We start from the raw sequence: 24,644 nt of genomic DNA on the forward strand, positions 1-24,644 counted from the left end.
TAATACTCTGCTCATCTTACCCAACTTGTTTTTCTCCTGAGCCCCAGATTGAAATCTGGGTATTGCTGAAAGTTGGGGGAGAGCAGTAGGAAAAGGGGAGACTGAGAGTCTGATCGGGCATGGCGGCTTTTAGGCTCTGCTCTTGAAACACCAAGTATTCTCTTTTTGGGTTTGTTCCAACTGCTTAGGAGTATTTATTCTGTATGTCATGTGAGGTTATAGGTAGAATTATTGCTTTACTTTGCTTTGAAGCCCAGAAAGTAACCTTGTCCCCCGGTATGTGGAGTTAGATAGAAACTTTTAGTCTTGACTTTTTGTTGTTGTTGTTGACTTTTCTCTGCAGTGTTTATTCTTCTCTCAGTTCTACTTCCTGCCATTCGGCAAGGTATTTCTGATAAGTATCAGGATTCTGTAAACTATTTCCCTACAACCCGTATTTGGGGTAGGGAAATGAGTAGGAAAGACCAGAGTAACATAGGACTTTGTTTCTTACTTTGATTGTCACTCTTCAGAATTTATGGCAGGAGGTTATATCACTGTTGCTGATAAAAGTTTGGTTTTTTTGTTTTATTTTTTATTTTTCCTATTTTTATTTTATTAGGTCTTAAAGAAAGAGTCTATAATCTAGGTCTGGGTTTGTCAGCCTTGGCACAAGTGACATTTTGGGTTATATAATTACTTGTTGTTGGGGTTTGTCCTGGGCACTGTAGGATGTTTAACAGTATCCCTGGCTTCTACCCACTAGATGCCAGTAGCTCTCCCCTGCTTGACATAATGAAAAATATATTCAGACATTGCCAGGTATTACTTGGAAAGAAAAAGCACCCTGATTGTTGAGCCACAGATTAACTTCATTCACTCTCCTTCACTCTTGCTAAACACAGGAGGAGTGAAATGGTTGCTAAACATGGGAGGAATGAAGGTGAGTGAATGAAGTTAATCCAAATTTTAAATAGTTCTTTCCTTGAACCCCATAAATGCATCAGTGTACAAACTTATGATTTAATAAAAAACAATTTAAGAAAAAAAAAGATAATGCAATTAAAAATAAAGCAACATACTGAATTAAAAAAATAGTTCTTTTTGTGTAGTTTGGCAAGTATTAATCAAGGTAAAAGCTTTAGATTTAGAGTAAAAGCTTTAATTTCAGTCTTATGGTTCAACTTGATATGTCAGCGTTAATGGTAAGACTGACAAGCTGTTCCTCTGAATAGAAATCAATGGATTTTTAAAAATTATAAAATGCTGTCTGATGTTAGGTATTTTACTGAGTGAATAAATGAATAGTTTTGCGAGACTTATTGTTCGGAGTAATGATACAGTAGATTTACTTACCCCCCCTCATTAATTAAAATCATGCTTTTAGCCAAGAAAGTGGGCAAAATTCTTATTGGCAATTCAGTTGTTTCCCGTTTAGGAGACTGACACTCTTCTGTTCTAAGCTAAATAATTGTCATGGTAAAGTAATTTCCTTGAAAGGGGTGGACATTGATTCAGCTCTGGTTACTCACAAATCCTATTTCAGTCAAATTGGAAAACTATTAAGTTTTGGGGAAAAAATCAATAAATATCAGGAAACCATTAGATCTTGTGGCCCTTGCTATATCTTGCATGAGTAATCACTGTAAACAGCTGACAGGTATTTCATTGTTGACACAGAATGATGCTTGGGGGACCACATCTTGTCAGGATAGGTGGAGAGCTTTTGACATTGGAATGAGTTCCGTTATCCTTGTTTTTCCCCCTTGCTCATTCTTTTGGACAGCCCTGTCACTAACTGGGCCTGTGATGTTTTGAAAAATCAAACACTTTCCTTGCTGTCAGTTTCGTTTTTCTTGTGCTGGGGCATGCTAATCAGGGTGCGTGGTTTGGTACTTAACCAGTTTCTGTCAAAAACAATTTTTAATTTCTTATTTAGAAATAATTTTTCCTCAGAGCCAAATTTTATGCCAGTACGACATAATGTGAAGATTAATTAGTAATTAGTATTAGAGTATATAATTTTACTATCTTTTCTACAAAAATTGCAACTAAATTTTTTTGAATGAGTGATTTTGGAATTACCTGTTTTGCTTTGCTTTTCCTCTAAAGGGGTAATTCATCATTGTGACCTGAATGATTATCATTTTTTAGGAGATGAGAAAATAAAAATAGGTTTGTACATCAGCCATACTGCCCAAATTATTTAATAATATCTGTTGGTAAAATATTATGGCAGTGGTAAAGGCATGATGTTTCATTTGTATGTTGTTAAGAGTTGGTATTTTTTTTCTTTGAGGGACTAGGGAGAAGGGTAGATATAGGCGTAACTAGTAAATGGTTCTGTCACAATAATTCCCATAAGAAGATAGGAAACCCAGATGTAGTTTGTATATGTGCTTAACTGCTAATTGCATTGGAACAGATTAAACCGTGCATAGAATCATGTTTCTCAGTTTGAAGAATCTTTTTATATGATGAATATTATATATTTCCAGGTGCTGTGGCCTCTATCTTTTGGGTTGATGCTGATTTAGGGAGTGATATTTATCTGGATGGTAAGTTAAACAGTTTTGTTTTTAAGTAAATTTTAATTTTTACTTCATTCCTACTATAATTTTAATTCTGTGCACTTGTTTAGTTTGATAATAAAGTCTTTGTACAGATTCAAAAGCTTCAGACAGTGATAGAACTGGGCGTCAGGTCTTAATCTTAACTTTTAATTTAGTGCTTGGACTGAAGTTTTCCTTTGAAAATACTATGCAGATTTCCTATATCCTCTGTTGTTTGACTTATGCCCTGCGAATAATGTTAAGAGCTTTTTCTTTTATTTAGCCAGGTAATGTGAGGGTTATGTTTGTGCTTTCATTTTCCTTAAAGATAAGAATTAAGCACATCTTCCTTTCCTATATTTACCTTAACACTTTTGGGCAATCTAATTTGTAAACTTACAAACTGTATGTCTTCATTTAAGACATATTAGAAACTTCCTTAGTTGAACAATGATGTTTTCCCCTCTCTTTCACCTTTTTAAAAACCAATCTTTTAAAGAAAAAAGGGGTGAAATTTAAGAATTATTGAAGCTGGGTCCTATCATTGGACTCTAATATATGTGGCATGTAGCTGGTTGAATTGCTTAGGCATCATTAAACTCATTCTGCTGTTATCATTTGAAAATTATTTAGCATATATTCAGAGATTGCTAAACTAATTATTTGGAAGCTTAGTTATCATACATACTATGTAAAACATTTTTATGAGTTAGTTTTGGTGAGATATGTTAGAATATATCCTAAGATATCTTTTAAGCAATAGTATATATATATAGTCTTGATTTTGATTATGTAAAAATGAACTAGAAATAACCCGCCTTATGTAATTTATCACATTTGATTTTATATTATGAAATTTGTCTTATATTTTGAATTATAAGGTTTTTAAATGCCAGGGAAATCTCATTTTCTTAGTTGTTTATTTAGTTTTTAGAATTTTTTAATCTTTAGTACCTTAAAACAATACTGGGTACTCGGCACATATTTAAAATGTGTTGACTTATTACTGGAGTGAATTTAATCACCACATTGGCAAGAGAAAAAAATACTTTGTTTTATTGAGTAGTGTTTGTGAACTGAAATAGTAGATTAATTTTAATTTTTATTCTCAAGTATAGTTGTACGACATTAATAAACACCCTTTCTTTTAAAAGGTGATTAAAATGTTTATTTCTTTGTAGGTATCATAACTGTTGTAGATTCAAAATATGGATTAAAAGTAAGTTGAAAATTGCTATGAGCTGCTGATTGTTAAGAGCTGGGAATCATTGTATTATATTTTCTACATTTATATGTGTTTGAAAATTTTTTTTAAGATATTAGCTGAACCCACTTTTAACTGATATTTTATTTTTTTTAAGACAGTCTCACTCTGTTGCCCGAGGCCAGAGTGCTTTGTCTTTTTTTTTTTTTTGAGACAGAATCTCTATCTCTCCCTGGGTAGAGTGCTGTGGTGTCATAGCTCATGGCAACCTCAGACTCCTGGGCTCATGCAATCCTCCTGCCTCAGCCTCCCAAGTAGCTGGGAATACAGGCGGCCACAGTGCCTGGCTAGTTTTTCTATTCTTAGCAGAGACGGGGGTCTTGCTCTTGCTCAGGCTGGTCTTGAAGTCCTGAGCTCAAAGGGTCCTCCCACTAGTATTACAAGCATGCTCTGCCATCTGTTTGAAACTTTCCTTTATAAAAATCTTTTTCATCTATTATCCTGAACCATATATGAAATTTGTGTGTATTTTGTTATTTTGTGTTTTTAAATTCAATATTTCTTTTATAAATTACTCAGGTTAAATGTCGTGATAAAATTTAGAATTATATTTTGTAATAAGGATATGAGGTTAGGATAAAGTTTGAGTACGTGTAATTCCTCACTAAGATTCAACTGTAATATTGGTAAGTTTTTCTGTTTGATAAAGAAATTGAACTTAATAAAGTATGTGAGATCTCATTTTCTTATTAACTATGTATATGTCAAGCACATGCTGAAAATAGATTTTTAATAAATACCTCTTTAATTTGGAGAAGTTATGATTCATACCTGGGATTAGTAAGGAGAAGCTCTCCATTAAAAGGCATCCTGCCTTGAATGGTTTTGTTAACTGCTAAGGTCCTCAAATGTATTTAAATGGGGTTCAATTTATAAAATGCATTTAGTGAGAGTTTTAAAAACATGTTGTTGCATAAAGTAAAATATTGCTTCTCTACTTTCAAAGTAAAACATCACTAAAGGCAACAGAGAATGAAATTAGCCTCTGTCCTACCTTCCACCCCCGTCCCAATCTGGGCATGTGAACAGGGCCCAAAGTAATAATTTCCTAGAGGTTTAAATTCATTGTTTAAAGATTTGTGTCAGTTTTGTATTCTACCCCATAATATATCTAAACTTACTAGTTTTCTAAATTAGAAAGTATTCCTCAATGAAATTATGCTCTAGTCTAGGGAGCTAAGTCAGGGTTGTCAAATGGCTACCAATACCCTTTTATTGACCTTCGTTTCCCTCATCAGTAGAGTACCCTAAGAGTTTGGAAAATAATTGCTTTTTTAAAGTTTAAAATCTAAATTTACTAATGTTAAGAATCAAAGAAAGATCTCATATACAGTATTACCATTTTACTCAGAAAAAATTGTTTTTTCTGATTGTTCTGAAATCATATTTCTATCAAAATGTTTATGGAAGTAGCAAAAAAAGCTCCAAATTTTTTGTTTTGAATGTTTATTATAGGTATGTTTGCATTTATCTTTATAAATTTATTACCAAATTTGATATACTTATTGGATACATAGCTGCTGAGACATTTTGTTTTTCTTTTTGATAAAGTGCCATGCCAAAAGTCAAACTCTTTATGTATTTTAAGATTACAGGAATAATTTTATATGTATAGTTGAGCATGGAGAGGAGTTAGATAGAATCTATTACCAGCATGATAGGGGCCAAGAAAACAAAGCAACATTCTGAATAATGCAAACACAGGAAACGTTTAACCTCCTGCCACCTTGATAAAACCTTTTAAATTATTAAATCAATATACCTACACAAAACTGACATACTGTCAGGATAATGGAAACTTTAGATTTTCCAAGTCGGATGCCAGATAAATAACTTTGCCTTTATATAAAGAATTTGCCAACTGGTCCAATTCCTCTGGTTGCGAAGCTTGACCTCAGGAGCTGCTTGTGATTCAGAGAATTCTGAGGCAGCACACGTAATGACACCGGGATAATGGACAGCAGTTTAAGGGTGTCATGCTTCATAGAGCCGGCCCATCACCAGGAAGGCTGAGAAATGGTACTCTGTGGCCAGCCAGCCAAATTGAAACTGAAGTGGTAATTGATATCATGGGCTATCACTCTAATGGGATTGTCACCCATTGATCTGAAATATTCATTTTTTAATCATGGGCAAAGAATTGGACAACTTAAAATGACAGCTCTCTATTCTCAGGACTTGACACCTAGGCTACTGACATTGTTCTTTTCAGTTCTACAAATGTGACAGCATTTAATGCAATAGAATCAATGAATGAAGTTATGCGGAAAAGGTCAAGTGAGAGGTTTCTTTTTGGTTCTTCTGTTATATTGCACAGGCTGTTGAAACAGTTCAGTTAGAAAACAGTTTAGATCAGAAAAGGTCAAAAAATAAATAGACTGACATTATGCAATAATCGTTTTAAAACTAAAATAGTATTAGGACTGTAACTAAACCATTTGAAAGAAATAGTTTATTACTGCTGCTGCTTCTTGAAAATAATAACTAACACCCTTGACCCTAGATTTATTTCCACTTTGGTTAGCAGCAATGTTCATTTTTAGACAGTGAGTTTAAGATAGTTTTATTTTTTTTTCTTTTTTTGGTCCAGCGTGTTTATTTCTGCAGAATAGGACATGCTATAGCCCTTCAAAAGTCATGACCACAGTGGGGCTATTTCAATGGGTTCCTTTGTTTCTCCTCCCCATCAGCTTTATTGAAGTATAATTAACAAGTAAAATTTGTATATATTTAAGGTACACAATGTGATGTTTTAATGAATGTATACATTGTGAAAGAAATACATCACCTTCAGAAAGCAATTTTGGAACTCTTTTTGTAGAATGGCTGGCACAGCTGTCCTTGCACAAGGTCTGACAAGTTCACAAACTCATCCTAGAAAAATTGCTTTGAAGGGTGGCCTAGGTGTGGTGTTGGTGCATAGCTGCCCAAGGGGAGTGCGTCTGAGGTGACCATAGTGATAGTCAGCAATGAGTATCCTAGCTTTTTCTAGGATGAGTTCGTGAACTTAACTGACCTTGTGTGTATAAAAGTAAAATACATTTTGAAAAATGTATTTTTGCAAAATTTTTTCTTTCATTTACCTATACAAGTAGAATAAAATGCCAAAATTTCCATTTTGTTTTTGTTTTATAATTGAAAGTCATTTGACTTAATGACCACATGGTAGAATGCTTTACATGGTATTGGAGACTCTTCTTTCAAATATCAGACGTTTTAGACTTTTTGCAGAGTTTGACTAGGGGAAGTAGGAATTTGCATAATAGAATATGAAGTGAGAAAAGAAATGTTACTGTGCATTTATCTTTTAATGTTTGTATAGCTTTCATAAGTGCATAGAACAGGGAATTTATCTCTTTTGCTATAATATATATGATTCTAATATATCATTCTTTTACATATCTAATAAGAGACGTGGTTGGTTAATATATCATATTCTTTTTTTTTTAATTAAGTTTATTTTTATTTTTTATTGTTGCAGTTTTGCCGGGGTTGGGCTCAAACTCACCACCCTCGGCACATGGAGCCAGCACTCCACTCACTGAGCCACAGGCACCACCCAATATATCATATTCTTAATGTAGTTGTACATATTGGTGGTCTCTTATTTGAGAGGATTTTTGCTTACTTTTATATTTGATATTTTCTGACTGCTTGGAGGTAGTAAAATGTTAGTCTACCACAGTTAGCCTTGAGGTGAAAATTCTAATCTCTTAGAGAAGTAAACATATTCAAAACATTGTGAGTTACTTTGTGAAACTACCATTTTCTTCATTTATTTATTTATTTTTTTTTGTGGTTTTTGGCCAGGGCTGGGTTTGAACCCACCACCTCTGGCATATGGGACTGGCGCCCTACTCCTTGAGCCACAGGCGCCGCCCTGAAACTACCTTTTTCTTAATTCCATTTAGGTATGGAAATTCAAAAGCATCTCTAATTCTTTTGTCGTATCTTTTTTATGCCAACTCACAGCCAAATAGCCCCACATTCGTATGTATATTAAATAAAGCTTCCAGAAGGTCAACAATACAATATCTTGAAAAAGATTTAAGAGTTTTAAAAGAATTTTCTATATTATAGGATTGTTCAGAGGCAGATGCCTTGCCAAAAAAGTATTATTGTTAAGTAGATTTACTGCTTGCTAGGAAGGGATTTGTCACTGCATGTTATATGGCATTTTTCAACCAACAACAGTTATGTATCTATGTTAACAAATAGGGTGTTAACTACAGTTCATTCAACAAGTATTTATTGAACCTGAGTGCCAGGCACTATTCCAGGTTCTGGCAACAATCTTATTCTGTAGAGGCAGAGTATATATAATAGGATTTGTTACAGCCGTGGACCAAGATTAATTATGAAGAATATTAAACTTGGTCTTTGGCATGGAATGAATTTTGATAAGATACTCTCCACATTCTGTGACTTCTCTAATTGCAGAGTCGATGTGCAATTGAATTAATAAGATTGTGCCCAACGTGGAAATTAGTATATCATTGCCATGATTTCTAGTTTAGTTTTGTTTTTCCCAAAATAGAATTTGGCAACTTTTAGAAGAATAAAACATTTTTCTTCTGTATGCTTTTATATACTTAACTTCTATATACTTCTATATACTTTTCATTTATATACTTCTATATACTTAACTGAAAATATTAAATAAAAGTTCCCAACTTGCTTTTAGGCTTCAAACTGTCCAGATATCTTTAATGATTACTTCCCTATAAATTGTGAAACCAGTTTGGCAAAATGATCTTAAATGTAATTTTTAAGTAATCTTTATGTGATAATTAACGTGTCACACTGTACAAAAGACTGATTTTATATGACATAAAAGGCTTTCATAACAATTTAAATAATTTAAAATTATGTTTATTTTACGTCTATAAGCATGTTTTCAGTTAAAAAAAGCAAAAGCCCTATGATGTTATATAAATATATGGTATCCTGTGATGGTGAGGATGATGGATTTAGTTTTTTCCTTTATAAAATGAAGTAGCCACTTCTCATGATTGTTATAAAGGCTCAATAAGATAATATATGTAGAAGGATTCAATAATTTGTCAAGTTCAAGTCAAACATAAAGAATATTATTATAATTCAGTGTCTCTCAGCCTCAGAAGCAAGCTTTTGACAGGGAACATCTATTGAAGGTTGAGGTGATGAGGGAAAAAATATTTTTCTAGAGAACTTTCTGGCATTGATGACCTTAGGGATATATATAAGATTGTGGAAAAAAATAAAAAACAAAACTCTTTGCTTTCAGAGAGATGAAAACTCTTTGCCAAAATATTTTTTTGGATTTAGCCTGACTCTAGAGAGCCGTGAAAAATCAGTTGCTTTGAGAGACCAGTTCACTCGAGTGTGGGTTTCTAAATGATAAACTGCTTTTAGGCTAGAACTGGGGCTATGTCCTTCTCACAGGTTGGTTGTTTCTGGGGAATTTGAAGGACCTGGTACTGAGTTCATATTGTGTATGATTTGGGGGTGAGGAGTGGGACATGGGTGTGGGAATGGAGGGAAGTATAGTAGATTCTAAGAAAGTACGATTTCAGGGGTTATCCCTTGTGAAGTAATGAATATTTAGAACAAGAACAGTTTCATAAAGAAGAATAGACCTAAAATCTGAACTATAATTCTTTGGTTTTATGACATAAAGAGGTGTTTTCCTTTTAAGAAACAGAAAAAGAAGGGCAGAAGTATGAAATCCTAAAGCCCCTTCTTTCCTCTTCCAAAAAATCCCACTGGCTCACAGTAGAAAAAATTGCAAATGGGAAGAAAAATGTTTTCAGATAGAAAAGTTAGTTCTGAATTTGTATATTCTGTAATGGAACTTGTTGAAGTCTTTATTGGGGGCAAGAGAAATGTCTCTAATGTAAAATCCTTTGTGTTGACGTTAGCTTTTCTATTATATCACAGTAACTTTTTAAAACTTTGTTTTTCTTTAGCATTTAATGGAAGAAAAACCTGATGGTCTTATCAATGAAGCTTCTAGGTATTCATATTTAAAGTATATATTAATTGTGGGCTAATTAGGAAGCAAAAATCACTAATATGAAAACCATAAACAAACTAAGAAATGCAACAATATAGTCAAGGACATTTCTTTTTTCCCCACAGTTGAATTATTGCTATCTATTTATAATGGTCTAATAACTAAAATTTTACTTAAAACCAGTTTTATTGTAGCATAAAGTGAGTGCTGAAAACAGGAGTCCTTTGTGAGGAACTCAGGAAATATTAACATTTAAAAATATTTTCTTCTCATACAATTTATTTGGGATTGAAGATTATAAAAAACAGTTGGCTTCTTTAACAGCAGTTCATTTGATTTCAGCATTTACTATTCAGAATAATAGAGGAACAAATATGGAAATAGGTTTAATATGGAATAAATATAAATTTAATTTATATTTTTTAAGATTTCTAATTTAATTTATTTCAGATTAATATGAGAGGACAGATTGGGTTACAGTGTTTGCATTTGTTAGGTGAAGTCTCTGCTGCCGTTGTGTCCTGCACCCAGGAGGTGTGCCATGTACTCTTAACACTGTGCCCTTTATGGGGGAGTACACCAATCCCCCTCCTTCCTTTCCTCTCCCCCCTAACATTTTTAAATTTAAATACCTTTATATTCCTAATTATCTTTAAACTTATAAATATTTAATTTGCCTATCCCCAGCATATTCTTGCCAGTGGGATAAAGGTTTGGGGATAGACAACAGTCACTGAATATATTTCTGAGTTCAAGAATGAGGCCCCTGGAATTCGGTATGGATCAACCAGACATAAATAATAAAGATTCCAAGCAAACAATTGATTCTCTGTGTTTTTAGAGTATGGTACTCTGTTATTTTGTCATAGTACCTAAATACTGCATTTGGTATATAATTATGATTAAAATTTGCGTGAACTTAAATATTTTTGTAACTTTTCCTTATGGAAATGTGGTTATTATAGGAAATATAAATAAGCCAAATAGAAAATAGCAAAATGATGTAAAAGCCAAAAGAAAATTAAACATAGAATTCCCTCAATTTTCAGATCTCAACTGTTTATATTTTGAGATATTACGCATTCTGTTTTTATTCATATGGAATTTACTTAAACAAAAATTGGATTGTGGTATACATATTATTGAAACCTGATTTTTCAGTGGATTAAAATTAATTTAGTTTTGAGAATTTAGTTATGTTCTTTGAAATATAGCATAAGACTAAGATTCGAAACAGATAGTGATAAAAATTTTCTGAAGAATTGAAAAGTGATAGAATCCCTAGCTTTAGTATTTCTAATTGTAGAAAATAGAATAGTTTTAATAATCTATTTTGTTATGTAACATTCTGTTAACTGGTCTCTGGTGACTTGAATTGCTGCATGTCTGTTTCACACAGATAATATATAGTATAAGTTATAGTGATGAAGAAGGCACTTGTGCAGGATCCCGATATATCTTCCAAAGTGTAGTCTTTAAACTGTTTCATGTCATGTCTAATGTTAAGTGAACTTGTTCTGTTTCTTTGAAAATTATGGTAAATATTACAAAAAATATTTTACAAACTGTGTTATATATTTGAATTTTCTGCTTTTCTTTACAAAGAAAATGATAAGTTAAATATCATCCTTTTGATTGGAAACATTTTAGGGCTTACCTTTGTAGTTTCAGAGTAGCAAGTAAGGGAACTTAATAAATACTTTTTTTTGAGACAGAGTCTCACTGTGTCACCTGCGGTAGAGTGCCATGGCGGCACAGCTCACAGCAATTCAAACTCTTGGGCTTAAGTGATTCTCTTGCCTCAGCCTCCTTAGTAGCTGGGACTACAGGCACTTGCCACAACACCCAGCTATTTTTTGGTTGGAGTTTTCATTGTTGTTTAGCAGGCCCGGGCCAGGCTCGAACGCACCAGCCTTGGTGTATGTGGCTGGCTCCCTACTCACTAAGCTATAGGCACTGAGCCAATACTTTTTGAATAAATAATGTAAAATCTGAATTTACATGGTGATTAATAAAATTCATCTATGCTGTCTGAAAAATAAGTGGATTAGGAGTAAACTGAATCACTATTGTAGCATACTATTTAGTTCTTAACCGATATATTGGTCTGCATGAGATGTTTCTACTTTAATGTCTTAACATTTTTCTTTTGACATCTGTTCTTTGTCTTCTATTTTAGGCAGATTGCTTTGGCAGATATCATTCTCATCAATAAAACAGACTTGGTTCTAGAAGAGGATTTAAACAAATTAAGAACAACCATTAGGTACAAAATTCTAAGTTTATACTATACAAAGTATTTTTGCCATCACTATTTGCCTTGTGGAAACTTAAGGTTCAAAGTTGACCTGCCTGATGGGCCATAGGGAATCATGTGTATTGTTGGCTAATTGACTGCTATGTAAATAGCAATATATAAAATTAATCCCCACTGCTTACGGAATATACTTTAGCATATGTAGACTGTTGGGTCCTCAGAGTCCATCCTTCTTTTCCTGTCTTCTCTTTGACTCTTTCCTAATGTCAAGCCTGCCTAACTTTACCCTGGATGATCACTTTCCCATGAATATGTCTTGCTAGATCTCTTCTTTACTCATATATTCTCATTCAGCCAATCCCTGAATTCCTCTGCCTCTTTGTTTTCTTGATTTCTTTTTTTTTTTTTAAACAACTTCATCCATTCTGTAGAACCTGTTCTCTCTCTCCTCTTCTCCCTCCTCTGTGAAGTCTTGTCTGATACAGGTAGCCTCACTTTTCCCAACCCTCATGGACTTTGTCCTCCTTACTGTCAACTATGCCTTCTCTTGCAACTTGCTTTAATTTAAGTCTTTGGTGATAATGGCCAACGCTGATTAGGACAGTGTGAGCTGATACTCATGTGTGTTAAATGATTAAGCAGTCAATTTGCTGACTATTCTGGAGGCTCCCATTGCCTTTGAAAAAGAGATGGACTTTTTATACAAAGTTAGAGGTCTTGGACTTTGTTTTTAATTATTTTGTGAAAACTGAACTAATAAACGGCACATATAGACATTCAGTTTATTATTGGTCATTTTTAATGTGTATAATGCTTTGTATATGATGGCTCTAAATTACCATTCTTAGCCTTTATAACTTTTACTAACATCAGATTTTTAATCTGTAATGCCAGTTCATATAGTACATGCTATAAATTGAATCAATAAAAAGTAAGGCTCATTGGGAGATTGTTTGCAATGATTAATGATTTAGGAAGAAAAATTCATGCTTTTTCTGCTTATTTAATCTTATTTGAATAGTAATGTTCTTTGGCTTTACTATAAAAAATGATAATGTCTCCTTGTGGAGGGCAGGTAGTACTGCATAGTGTTGAAGATCATGGACCTTAGAATCTACTTGAGTTCTAATCCTTGGTCTATTTTTCCCTGTGTCTTAGGAAACTTATTTAACCTTTTAAAGCCTAATCTATAAAACAGGAATAATATTTGTAAGTTTGTTTTGAGTATTACATCAGACAATATTGGTAAACTTTGCACAGTGTCTGATACATATAAGTGCTCTGTTAGCTACCATCGTTATTATAATGTAGATTTTTTTCTTAGTAAATTCAAGCTATCAAGAATAAAAATATGGAAGAAAGAAAAAGATGGCTGATATTTTTTAAAAGTCTGGAAAGGTGAAAGAGGTGAATAGAAATTACTTCTCTTACTCTTTTTGACTGAAATTTTGTGCACTATTGTGAAATGCTAGGGAAAACCTCTATTTAGCAAACATTTTTGATATAAAGGGAGTGATTATTATTACTGGGATTTTATATCCCCATATTGACTAAGCTTAATCACTGATACTGGCAGTATCGACTATTAGCCAACTTGTTAACAGTATCTGAAAAGAATCTGAAAGAAGCAGTTTGATAAATTACAGACCCTTTTGACTTTTATCCTCTAGTTACATCAGACTTGTGGTTGATTCAGAATCAGATTTGGTGCACTGAAAGAAGGTACATGTGTTTGAGAGGAAATAGCCATCAGATTGTAGATGTATTCCAAACAGAAGATAAAGAATTTTGTAAAATGGTTGAAAGGAATGGTGGAGAGACTTGCCTCAGAATTATTGCATGTGGGAAACCTTACCCATGAGAACAAGCTTGAATAAGTAGCAGGCGTGTGGACAAGTAAGCCTAGAGACAATGGAATTGATGATATAAAGGTAAATAGATGAAAATATACAATATGTTGGAAAGGATTTAACAAGTACTTTTTGGTGGCATACAAAGGGAGCCATATTTATTTTAGTATCAGAAGAGGGAGTATAGTCATAATGAGTAGAGATTCTAGTTAGAGAACTGAAGGGGTTATTCTATAAAAGAACCTGGGTATATGGCTTAGAATTACTGTATATCCTGGGAACAAGCTGGATCAAAGCCCCTTATAACAGGTTTTTATTTATATTGTGTGCATAGTCATTTCCATAGTGTGTGCTTAAGGAAAAAATTGACTTTCAATTTTGAGTGTTTACTAATGTTAAGAACACTAGAATTACTTGCTATTTATAAATCATTCTTTTCTAAAGTAGACTGTCTTCTTGTAAATCACAAAGCAGCCCCTAATCTGTCAGTTCTGTAGAGATTTTTGTGTATCATGTTTTCTTAATGCATAAATGGAATATACCTGATTTATGGTTTAAAGGAAAAGAGCAATTAAACTATAAAAAGTAAGTTTTTTCTATTTTTTGTTCTTTTCTAGTTCTTGTTTTTGTTTGCTTCTTGTTTAGAAATAATGTGCTTTGTATGCTTTTAAAAAGAATTGTAGATTTTTACCTTTTGCTTATTTTTACATTTATTTCAGATCAATAAATGGACTAGGAAAAATTTTGGAAACACAGAGATCAAGGTACTTGTAAAAAGCTATTACTAATACTAATATCTTAATTATTAATAAAGCTAAATAATACATAAATATGCATGATTCTAATATAAGAGAGATAGTTACATTTTAAAAAGTGAGACCCCAAAAGGGTGTTTTGAATGCTTTTTATAAATTAATTTGGCATATTTAGTTAATACATTTACCTCTCTTACTAAGACTGTAGAGCCAGGACAATGATGTAACTGTGCTTTTGCTTAATGGGTAAGAAACCAAGACTTTCAGCCGCCCAAGAAGGTAATTCAGTCTAGAAATCTGAAAAAGTATACTGAAGAGTCTAAATTTGAGATATTTAAATGGCTTTAAAAAAAAATTTTTTTTTTTTTTTGAGACAAAGTCTCAGTTGCCCTGGGGTATAGTGCCATGGCCTCATAGCTCACAGCAACCTCAAACTCTTGGATTAAAGAAATCCTCTTGCCCCAGCCTCCTGAGTAGGTGGGACTATAGGCACCTGCCACATTGCCTGACTAGTTTTTCTATTTTTAGTAGGGGAGGGTCTTGCTTTGCTAGGCTGGTCTCGAATTCCTGAGCTCAAGCAGTCCACTCACCTCCGCCTCCCAGAGGGCTAGGATTATAGGTTTAAGCCACTGAGCCGATAGCTTTTTTTTTTAAACTTTAACTCTTTTTTTTTTTTAATTGTTGTTGTTGTGGTGGTTTTTTGGCTGGGGTCAGGTTTGAACCCGCCACCTCCAGTATATGAGGCTGGCACCCTACTCCTTGCGCCACAGGCGCCGCCCGGACAACTTTTTAATATTTTTAAAACCTTCTTAGTGTTTCATAGTTGCCAAAAAATATGTTATGTGAAAATGCATAGAATCTTTACTTTTAGGTTCCTGATAAATTTTTTAATTAATTTTTGATTTTCATTTCCTTTAAGTTCTCTTTTTTTGTTTTGTTTATACAGATGTGCCTTACTTTATAAAATAGATGTGCGCTCTTAAAACATCTGTGAAATGTATTTCTGTACATTGAACTTTGTTTTCCATTGAACGCTGTCATGGTTTCAGAACCTATGGGGGTATTTCATTAAGCTCCTTTTGGGAAAGGCTAAGCAGCTGATAGACCCAGCAACATGCAGCCAGCAGCTCTGAGGCCTGCAGCTGGCCGTCTAGTGCCACTAAGTCCTTAGTTGAGAAATTCTTTCTTTGAAAGTACAGCAGAGTAGCTGAGTGGCTTGTCTGCCATGGCAGAGATTAGAGGTGCTGACAGACTACCATAAGCGTTGGGCAGTAACAGCAGCAGCTGTTCATATGCATGGGTAATTAATTTGGTATGCATTCTTAGGAGCCTCTCATCTGCTGGCAGAGGTAGCAGAATGCCCTCAGTGGAAGTCCTCCATAAGCATATACCGAATGTGTTCCTGCATTTCAAATTCTGCTATAGAAAAATCTCTGATGATCTAACTCATACCATGAGCCATTCCTCAATATCTTCTTCTTATGTCTTTATTTCCTTTCCCCTTAATTTTTCTCCTTACAAAATGACATGCAAACAACTGTATAATATTTAAACAAGCTTTAAAAAATCATATCCAGAAATAGATGGTTTTGTCATAATGGCATTTATTTGGTTCATGTCTACAAACATATTAAATCAATTTATTTTCTGTCTTTCTTTCTTTTTTAATATAGGGTGTCACTCTTTTGCCCAGGATAGAGTACAGTGGCGTGGCCATAGCTTACAGCAATCTCAAACTCCTGGGTTCAGGGGATCCTCCTGCCTCAGCCTCCCAAGTAACTGGGACTACAGCAGGCACCACCATTGCTGGCTAACTTTTCTATTTTTAGTAGAAATGGGGTCTCACTCTTGTTCAGGCTGATCTTAAGCTCTTGAGCTCAAGAGATCCTCCCACCTTAGCCTCCCAGAGTGCTAGGAGTACAGTTGTGAGCCACATGATGGGCCCTTTTTTTGTTTTCATTTTGGAAATATCCTTGTCTGAAGAAAGACTTTAAATAAAGAAAAGTATTTATTAAATACTTTAATAAATAAAAAGTATTTATTAGTACATAATAAATACTAAGTTATTATGTAACAACTTAGTTTGACATTTCTAACATTTTTAATGTTTGTTCTCTTATATAATAGTCAATATGCAGTGATTAATTTTGTTGTTTCAGATGAATGAACACATGAATAAAATCCTCTTCTGTTCTTCAGTTTATAGTTTTTCCCTAGTGTATCTGAGAATCTAGAGACTTTCAAAATAATAACTTCCTTGCTATGAAGACTGAAGTTGCATTAGAATCTTTTCTAGTGTTGATCAGACATCTATAGTAGAATTCTTAACTCTTGAGTCATACATTTTATATTGAATATTTTCCAAAATTCCTTGAGGCATAGCAACTGGAGAGGTGGATTCCAGGTGGAGCTATTGTCTGAGGTAAGGAAAATACAGTGAGGAGGAGCAACTTGGGTGGAGTGATGGTGGATATAGGTTTGGAAAATGTAATTAGTTCCATTTTGTAAACATTTTTGAGTTTGAGGTGCCACTGAGAAAAGCATTAGGAAGTTTAGCTGTAGAGCTCAGGACTGAGCTATTGGACAGTATCTACTACCTGTAGATCTGGCTAGTATACACTGTTTGTGAGATTTGCTGGAGTTTGATAAGGTGACTGTTAGACAGTTGTCCCTGGAGTAGCAGCTGCAGTCCCACCCCACCTTGGAGTAAAACCCTCTTTTTTTTTCATTCCCTTTTCCCTTAGGAAAACTGAAAGTAGCTCTTCTTCCTAGGGAAAAGATTAGGTACTCATGACAGAAATAGTTCAAAAAAAGGAGGAGAAAAATGAACTTTTGAAGTTTTTTCTTTCCTTTTTTTGTTTATTTCACTCTCTTATTCAGTTTTAAAATGATAGTAATGGTCTCTTTACTATTTAACATATTTTTTTCTATTTCAATGTCTTGGAAAAGATCTGATGTTTTATCTGCAAAGGAGGAAATTAAATACATTTGATTCCATGGAAATTAGTTTTCCAGTCATATACCTTGAACTAGTGAAGAATTTATTTTTCATGGTGTTACTAGGTTTGGGGAAACTTCACAGAAACTTTGATCTGGTAGGTTAGACTTCTTCTCTTTTACTCTCCATTGAGAATTAAGTGAGAGACATTGATATTGTATTCTCTGTAGAGGGTAATTTGTCATATAGGCCTGTTATTGATCCTCTCTGTTTTGGAAATACCAAAAGAATCTGTGTATAAAACAGAATTATCTCTAAATGACATGTATTCTCAGGGACACTGTTATAGGGTAATAGTAGTTTACTTAGAAGCTCATGTTTCAAACTGAATTTGACATTCCCAAAATTGGCTTATGTAAACTTTATTAAACTCTAAGCTATTTTCCATAGTGAAGATGATAAACTTGGGGGGAAATTTCATTTATTTGTGATCTGTTTATATAAATATTTGCTCAACTACGAGTCTGAAAAGAAATGTTTAATGATAAAACTTTGGTCCCTTGGTGTAAATTGATATTCAAAAATTTCATCATGGGACATTTACTTCTTGCTTGATCATTTTCCCAATTCTGCTCATCCAAAATGTCTAGAATTTGAAGTGTTTTACTGTCTAGTAACTTAGAACTTTGGAGTATTCTTTTAATAAGATGGGAGTTTGTCTTGTGCCAAGATAAGCATTGATAATCCAGCAGTATTGTTGCCACAGTGTGAGTGGAGTAGACGTCTGGGAATGAACAAAGCAGGCCCAGCTGGTTAGTCTCAAGTTAAAGGACCTACTTTTTCTTACATGTTTGTGCATTAAAAAATAATTTTGAATCTGACAGATGAAGTTTTGTTTCCCATGTGAGAAAATTTAATAAATGTTTGGCAAGCTCCCGGAGCCTAATTTTGAAATTTAATTATACTTTTGTCATTTTCTATTTATTCCTTCATTTTAGCTTTGAATATGAGGAATCACTGTCTTCTGCAATTTTATGCATTTATGTTAAAATTAGAACTCAATCACCAGTCTTTATAAAGTTACTTTTAGGTATTGAAACCAAACCTAATGCTGGTTGTGATATGCTGTTCTCATCTGATTTGAATCGTTGCATTCCCAGTAGGGTTTAATTACCACTAAATAATTTTGAGAGAAATAATGTCTATTCAAACAGAGCGCTAATTGGTAAGTTTCTTTCTATACACAATTACAGTTGAATGAATAAAAACAAACTATATGTAGATAAGGATCCGAGAGTGACTTCATATTTATACATTGGTTGTTTGACTCCACATATTTTTATATTACTTGTTATATCATGGGGGAGAATAAAAGAAATAAAAATTCCAGACATATTTGAATGCATCTATTCTGCTCTGTCATTTACATTTGTATTTCTTGTGTTTCATCTTTTGAGTAATAAGCTGTTGGAAAAGTTTCAGTTCTTAAGTTAGGTGGTTGTTTTTTTTTGCTATAAAAAATATTTGAAAAACTCATAAATTTTAGGATTGAAAAGATAAAAACTGAAAACAAAACCGCTACAGCCTGGTGAAGCAATAACCAAGTAATTTTCTGCCTTGATCTTATACTCTTCACCCACTTTTACGAATTTTATATATAAAAAGTTTTAAGAGTCAAAAATCTTCTTTATTGGATGTATGTTACAGAATTTCCAACTGTTCACTTTGGCTTTCTTTTAGAGTTGATCTGTCTAATATATTAGATCTCCATGCATTTGACAGTCTCTCTGGAATAAGGTATGTCTTCCATATTTTGGCCACTTTTATTATAGCGGTATCTTTTATTTCACAGTTACAGGAATGATTTGCACAATCACACCTTTGATTGAAGCTTACTGTCCATTCCTTTGGCACATAAGACCATCCTGAATTACTTTCTTGAAAGGTTGTTAATTGGTTATTTGGAAATCATAACACATTTTCCTCTAGAAATTATAGTAAACTTTAGAGATTAATTGCTAATATTTCTATACCAACCACTATGTATAACATTCTTTATGTGGGAAAATGCATGAAATACATAGAAAATTTTAGGTTAGGGTATACACATAAATAACTCTCTTCTCTCATTAATGATGGATCAGTTTTCTCTTGGGGGGGGGATCTTTTTATTGTGATAAGAACATTTAACATGAAATCTACCCTCTTAAATTTTTAAGTGTACAAAACAATATTTTTAAGTATAGGCATAATGATGTCTGGGCAGCAGATCTTTAGACCTTACTAGTCTTATGTAACTACTTATTTGTTGAATAGCAATCCCCAGTTCTCCCTCTCCTCACACCTGGCCACCACCAGGCTACTTACTCTCTGTTTCTGTGAGTTTGACTGTTTAATTACCTGATGTAAATGGAATTATGCATTATTCATCCTTCCATGATGGCTTATTTCACTTAGCCTAATTCCTCAGGGTTCATACACATTGTCACATAATCATGGTTTCCTTTTCAAGACTGAATAATATTCCATTTTATGTCTCTAGCACATTTATCTGTCAGCATTTAGGTTGTTTCCTCATCTTGGCTCTTGCAAATAATGCAGTTGGTATCTTTTTAAATCTCATGTATTGAAAGTGGACACCACGCTGGTGTCCATTTGAACTGGTGAAGCAGTTTTGTTTAAGGGTTGGCATGGTAAGGGGTTCTATACTTGACACCTCTAATTCCCCGTCATGTATGTATTTCTAATTTTGGCTTAGCTATGCCTTTAATAATGAATTCTCATCTTCAACTGTTCCCCCCGCTTAGTCTTTATATTGCTCACATTTAAAAAACAGCATCTAGGCTCCGCGCCCATAGCTCAGTGAGTAGGGCACTGGCCATATATGCCAAAGCTGGTGAGTTCGAGCACAGCCTGGGCCTGCTAAACAACAATGACAATTGCCACCAAAGAATAGTCGGGTGTTGTGGCGGGTGCCTGTAATCTCAGCTGCTCGGGAGGCTGAGGCAAGAGAATCGCTTAAGTCCAAGAGTTGGAAGTTGCTGAGAACTGTGATGCCACAGCACTCTACCGAGGACGACATAATAAGACTGTCTCAAAAAAAAAACAAAAAAACCCCAGCATCTACAGTAACTTGCAAGAATAGAGCATGACAATGTTTTACCACATTTGACCTCTTATAAATTGGAGTTTAAATTCACTTTCAGTTTGTAAAAAAAATTGTTTGAGATTATTGCAGCACCCAGAGGTATGGGATATGCAGGGCCAGTTATCTCCTTCTCAGTTTGGAATCTTAAACCCAGAGTGAACTTGTAAGGTGACAGAGTCATTCTAGACATCAAGTCTTCAGTTGAGAACTGTTTATTTCACCTGTAGCCTCCAGTGTTGGAGCAGTACCTTTTTAGAGTAAATGAATAACAAGTTAAAATTACAAAGATACGTCCAGGGTACCTGGTAAAAAATTAACATTTGCCTTTCTAGTCCCAGTCGGTAGGAAGGCAACAAAGTTTAGTATACTTGAATTACATGTCAGTGATTAGTTTTTTTTAATTCTTATATAAAGTCAAAGTGACTAGTTGTTTCTTTGTGGTAGAAATAGTTTTATCTTTTCGGGCCACTCTGTACAAAGTTGTGAAATCTCCTTTTGGTACTCAGGATCCTTTTCCCTCATGTGAGCTTCAGGTGCCCAGCCTCACTTACGCTTGATGATGTGGATAGTGTAGCATGAAAATCATTCAGAAGTATACTAAGTTTTTTTAATACAAAGCCTTTGTACATCTAATTCTGAAATAAAAGACTGACTTTTTGGTCATTTTAAAATGTTCTTTTTTTGGCTCGGTGCCTATAGCTCAAGCGGCTAAGACGTCAGCCACATACACCAGAGCTGGTAGGTTCGAATCCAGCCCAGACCTGCCAAACAACAATGACAGCTGCAACCAAAAAATAGCCAGGTGTTGTGGCGGGTGCCTATAGTCCCAGCTATTTGGGAGGCTGAGGCAAGAGAATCGTGTAAGCCCAGGAGTTGGAGGTTGCTGTGAGCTGTGATGCTACAGCACTCTACCCAGGGTGACAGCTTGAGCCTCTGTCTCAAAATAAATAAATAAATAAAATGTTACTTTTTTCCCGTCTTAGTTGCAACTTTACTAGGGAGATATATTAGCTGAGGCTGTCACCTAAGTCTAGGTGTGTAAGAGCCTTTGTCTTTGCTGTCTGTTTCTGAAATGAGGAGAAGTCTAAGCCAGGCTCACCTGTATCTTGCTGATCCTTTTCTTCTTTTTACTCCAAGGCTCCAGCACTTTTCATTTGATTGTTTAATGCCGGTTCAGCAGTTAGGCATGCTCTCCTTCTCTCATCCTCCACATCTGGTTTGGAACTATGACTTTATTAGAGGCTGTGGGCAGTTTTGATGGTTATAGATCCTGTGATACATTTAAATATGTTTACAAGGGAGAAAAGTGAAACAATACTAACAGGAAGTTTGCCTTTCTTCAATTTATCTCTGTTAGATCTAAGTGCTTACAATTTAACTGCCATTTAATATGTAAAGCGCTAAAATATTTCTTAGTTGAAATCTTTTTTTCCTCATATCTTTTAGTATTTTATTCCTGAAAAAAGAATTATAGTATGATATCATTTCTTACCTTGATATTTAATGTCTCAATTTTTGTTTTTCTTTTCTATTTAATATCTTTTGCTATAATTTTCTATAATAGAGGTACTTTCATCAAAGCTTCCAGCTCTTTATATCATTGCGTATTTTTACTTGGGAGAAATAGAAATATTGCTAGTTCCATCTTATTATGACTATAGCTAAATTATTGTTTTTTTTTATAGAACTTAATGGTTTATGTTTGAAACATTAAATTATTTTAGATTTATGCACTTTGTTAGAGTAGAGACAAAAGTTGCTACAAGATTACAAGTCAATCTTGTAATTAAATCACAAATTTCAGGTTTTGGTAGTATATGCTTGTCCACTAGATTATACTTTTCTGAGGCTAGGAACTAAACTTAAATGCTTATTGTTAGATTTAATTTTGACTTTTTGCTTGCACATGAGATTTTACACATTGTCCAACAACAGTAAATATTGAACATGTGAAAAAGCATGTGATTTTTCAAAGATTTTTGGAACTAATCTCATACTACACTTGATTAAGAGCAGTTGTAACGCTTTAGTGACACTTAAAAATGTAGCTATTTTATATGATCCCACCACTATAGACAGGGCCTTTGCATAACTTTTTTTTGTGCTTTAGCTGCTAAATGGGGAGACTCCTTTCCTAAGCAACCAGCTGGGAAGGATTTAATTTGACATTCTCCCTGCTATGACCCCCCCAATGAGACTCATTCCCTCCAATAGTTCCAATAAGCCCTTTCTCTTTCACAAACTTGCTGTTACTAATTTACCCTTTGCCGTCCTTCAAGGCAAAACATCTGCAAGGTTTTAAGTCCCTTTCCCCCTCCCATTTTGTCACCGTCAGGGTCTAAATGTATACTACAGTTGTTATGGTTGTAATCTGTTATGCCATATTGATCTTGTTCATTTCATATAAGAACAATGTATTTTTAAGATTCTTTTTGTTTTTTTCTTAAAGAAAAAATAGAAAAGCATATACATTTATTAAGTTTTTAATGGACTACATAAAAGATTAATATTTATGGATGCTTTTTTAAAATACGTATATATATTCAAGGGAAAACACTGATAAAGGAAAATGGACCCTTATAACTTTTGTTAGGTGCCAGTGTTTTCATATTAGGAAGCATGGGGAGAATTAAGAAACTGAGCAATGGTAAAATGGTTATATGTATTTTTCTACTCATATGTAACACCTGTTGTAATTATAAAGAAATCTGATATTTAACCACACAAAATAGCATTGCTAAAAGATTAGTTTTTCTCTTTATGTATATGTATATATATAAATGTGTTGTGTATTTGCAAGAAATTAAAAAAAATTTTTTTTTTAATTTTTAATTTCAGCTTGCTTGTTCATTCTTCTTCGCTGGAAGTACTCTTTTTTGTTGTTCATTTTCTTCTTCCTCTGGCAATGCTCTTTCCCATTGCCTCCCCAGTAGCTGGGATTATAGACGCCCACCACAACATCTGGCTCTTTGATGTTAGTAGAGATGGGGTCTTACTCTGGCTCACTGCTGCTCGTACTGGTCTCGTACCTCTGAGCTCAGGCAATCCACCCGCCTTAGCCTCCCACAGCGTTGGGACTACAGGCGTGAGCCACCACAGCCTGCCTGCAAGAAATTTTTAAACTTAATTTTTTAGCTTTTCTTTGTTAGACTATGTGAACAAAATGTAAAATTGTAACTGTGGAATAGATTCAGTTATGGAAATTCTTATTTAACTTTGAGTTGCTAAGTAATGTATAAAATTAGATTACAGGTGCATTGATCTGTAAATTTATGAATAGTTGTTCTTAGTTTGCAGAAAAAACTTCAACATGTGCCAGCAATACAACCTCACCTTGACCAGGTAAAAAAAAAAATCTATTAAAATGTTTCTAAAGTGTCTCTTTAAGTGAGCTATGTTTAGGATTGTCTTATTAAAGCACTTTCTAAAGTGTTATTTTTGAGCTGTGTTGATGGTTTCAGAATTTTGAATGCTTTTGAGATCATCTGATCCAGCTTCTTAACACATAATAGGAATTCATCAAACCAGAGTTGTTTAGAATCTTAGGAAATCATGATTCTAGCTTCTTCGTCTGTAGTTCACTTGGCATATTTTGATCAATTCTTCTGATGGGATTTACTACTTAAAAGTACCCGGACAGTCTTTTTTCACTATATTGACTTGATGACGGAGAAGTCTGATCAAAACATGGCTTATTTGAAGGAAAATTGACTCTGAGTTTCACCTTTAGTCAGAACTGTCAATTAAAACTCCTTAAGGTGTTTTTTTATGCTCTGAAATTCTAATGTCAGGAAAATATTTAAGCTGCTAAGAATAAACCAGATATACAGGGTGCCCCAAAAGTCACCCCTAAAGTTGCCATACATATGGAAATGGGAAATTGTAGCTGAACGTACCTTTGTTTAC

At 34.0% G+C, this 24,644-nt stretch overlaps 1 protein-coding gene across 3 annotated transcripts in view; it reads left to right on the top strand.

Annotated features, from left to right (window-relative positions):
• The window catches only part of LOC128573914 (putative COBW domain-containing protein 7), a 61,314-nt gene that overhangs the window by 20,045 nt on the left and 16,625 nt on the right, over window positions 1–24,644 (top strand). For all 3 annotated transcript variants that reach the window (XM_053574447.1, XM_053574455.1, XM_053574465.1), the window contains 7 exons: window positions 2,478–2,537; window positions 3,713–3,750; window positions 9,744–9,790; window positions 11,970–12,056; window positions 14,617–14,661; window positions 19,331–19,387; window positions 24,029–24,080. In XM_053574447.1, the coding sequence (XP_053430422.1) occupies window positions 2,478–2,537; window positions 3,713–3,750; window positions 9,744–9,790; window positions 11,970–12,056; window positions 14,617–14,661; window positions 19,331–19,387; window positions 24,029–24,080 (386 nt within the window). The remainder of the gene's footprint in view (window positions 1–2,477; window positions 2,538–3,712; window positions 3,751–9,743; window positions 9,791–11,969; window positions 12,057–14,616; window positions 14,662–19,330; window positions 19,388–24,028; window positions 24,081–24,644) is intronic.

The sequence above is a fragment of the Nycticebus coucang genome, chromosome 2 (genome assembly GCF_027406575.1).
Source record: "Nycticebus coucang isolate mNycCou1 chromosome 2, mNycCou1.pri, whole genome shotgun sequence".
Taxonomy (NCBI): Eukaryota; Metazoa; Chordata; class Mammalia; order Primates; family Lorisidae; genus Nycticebus; species Nycticebus coucang.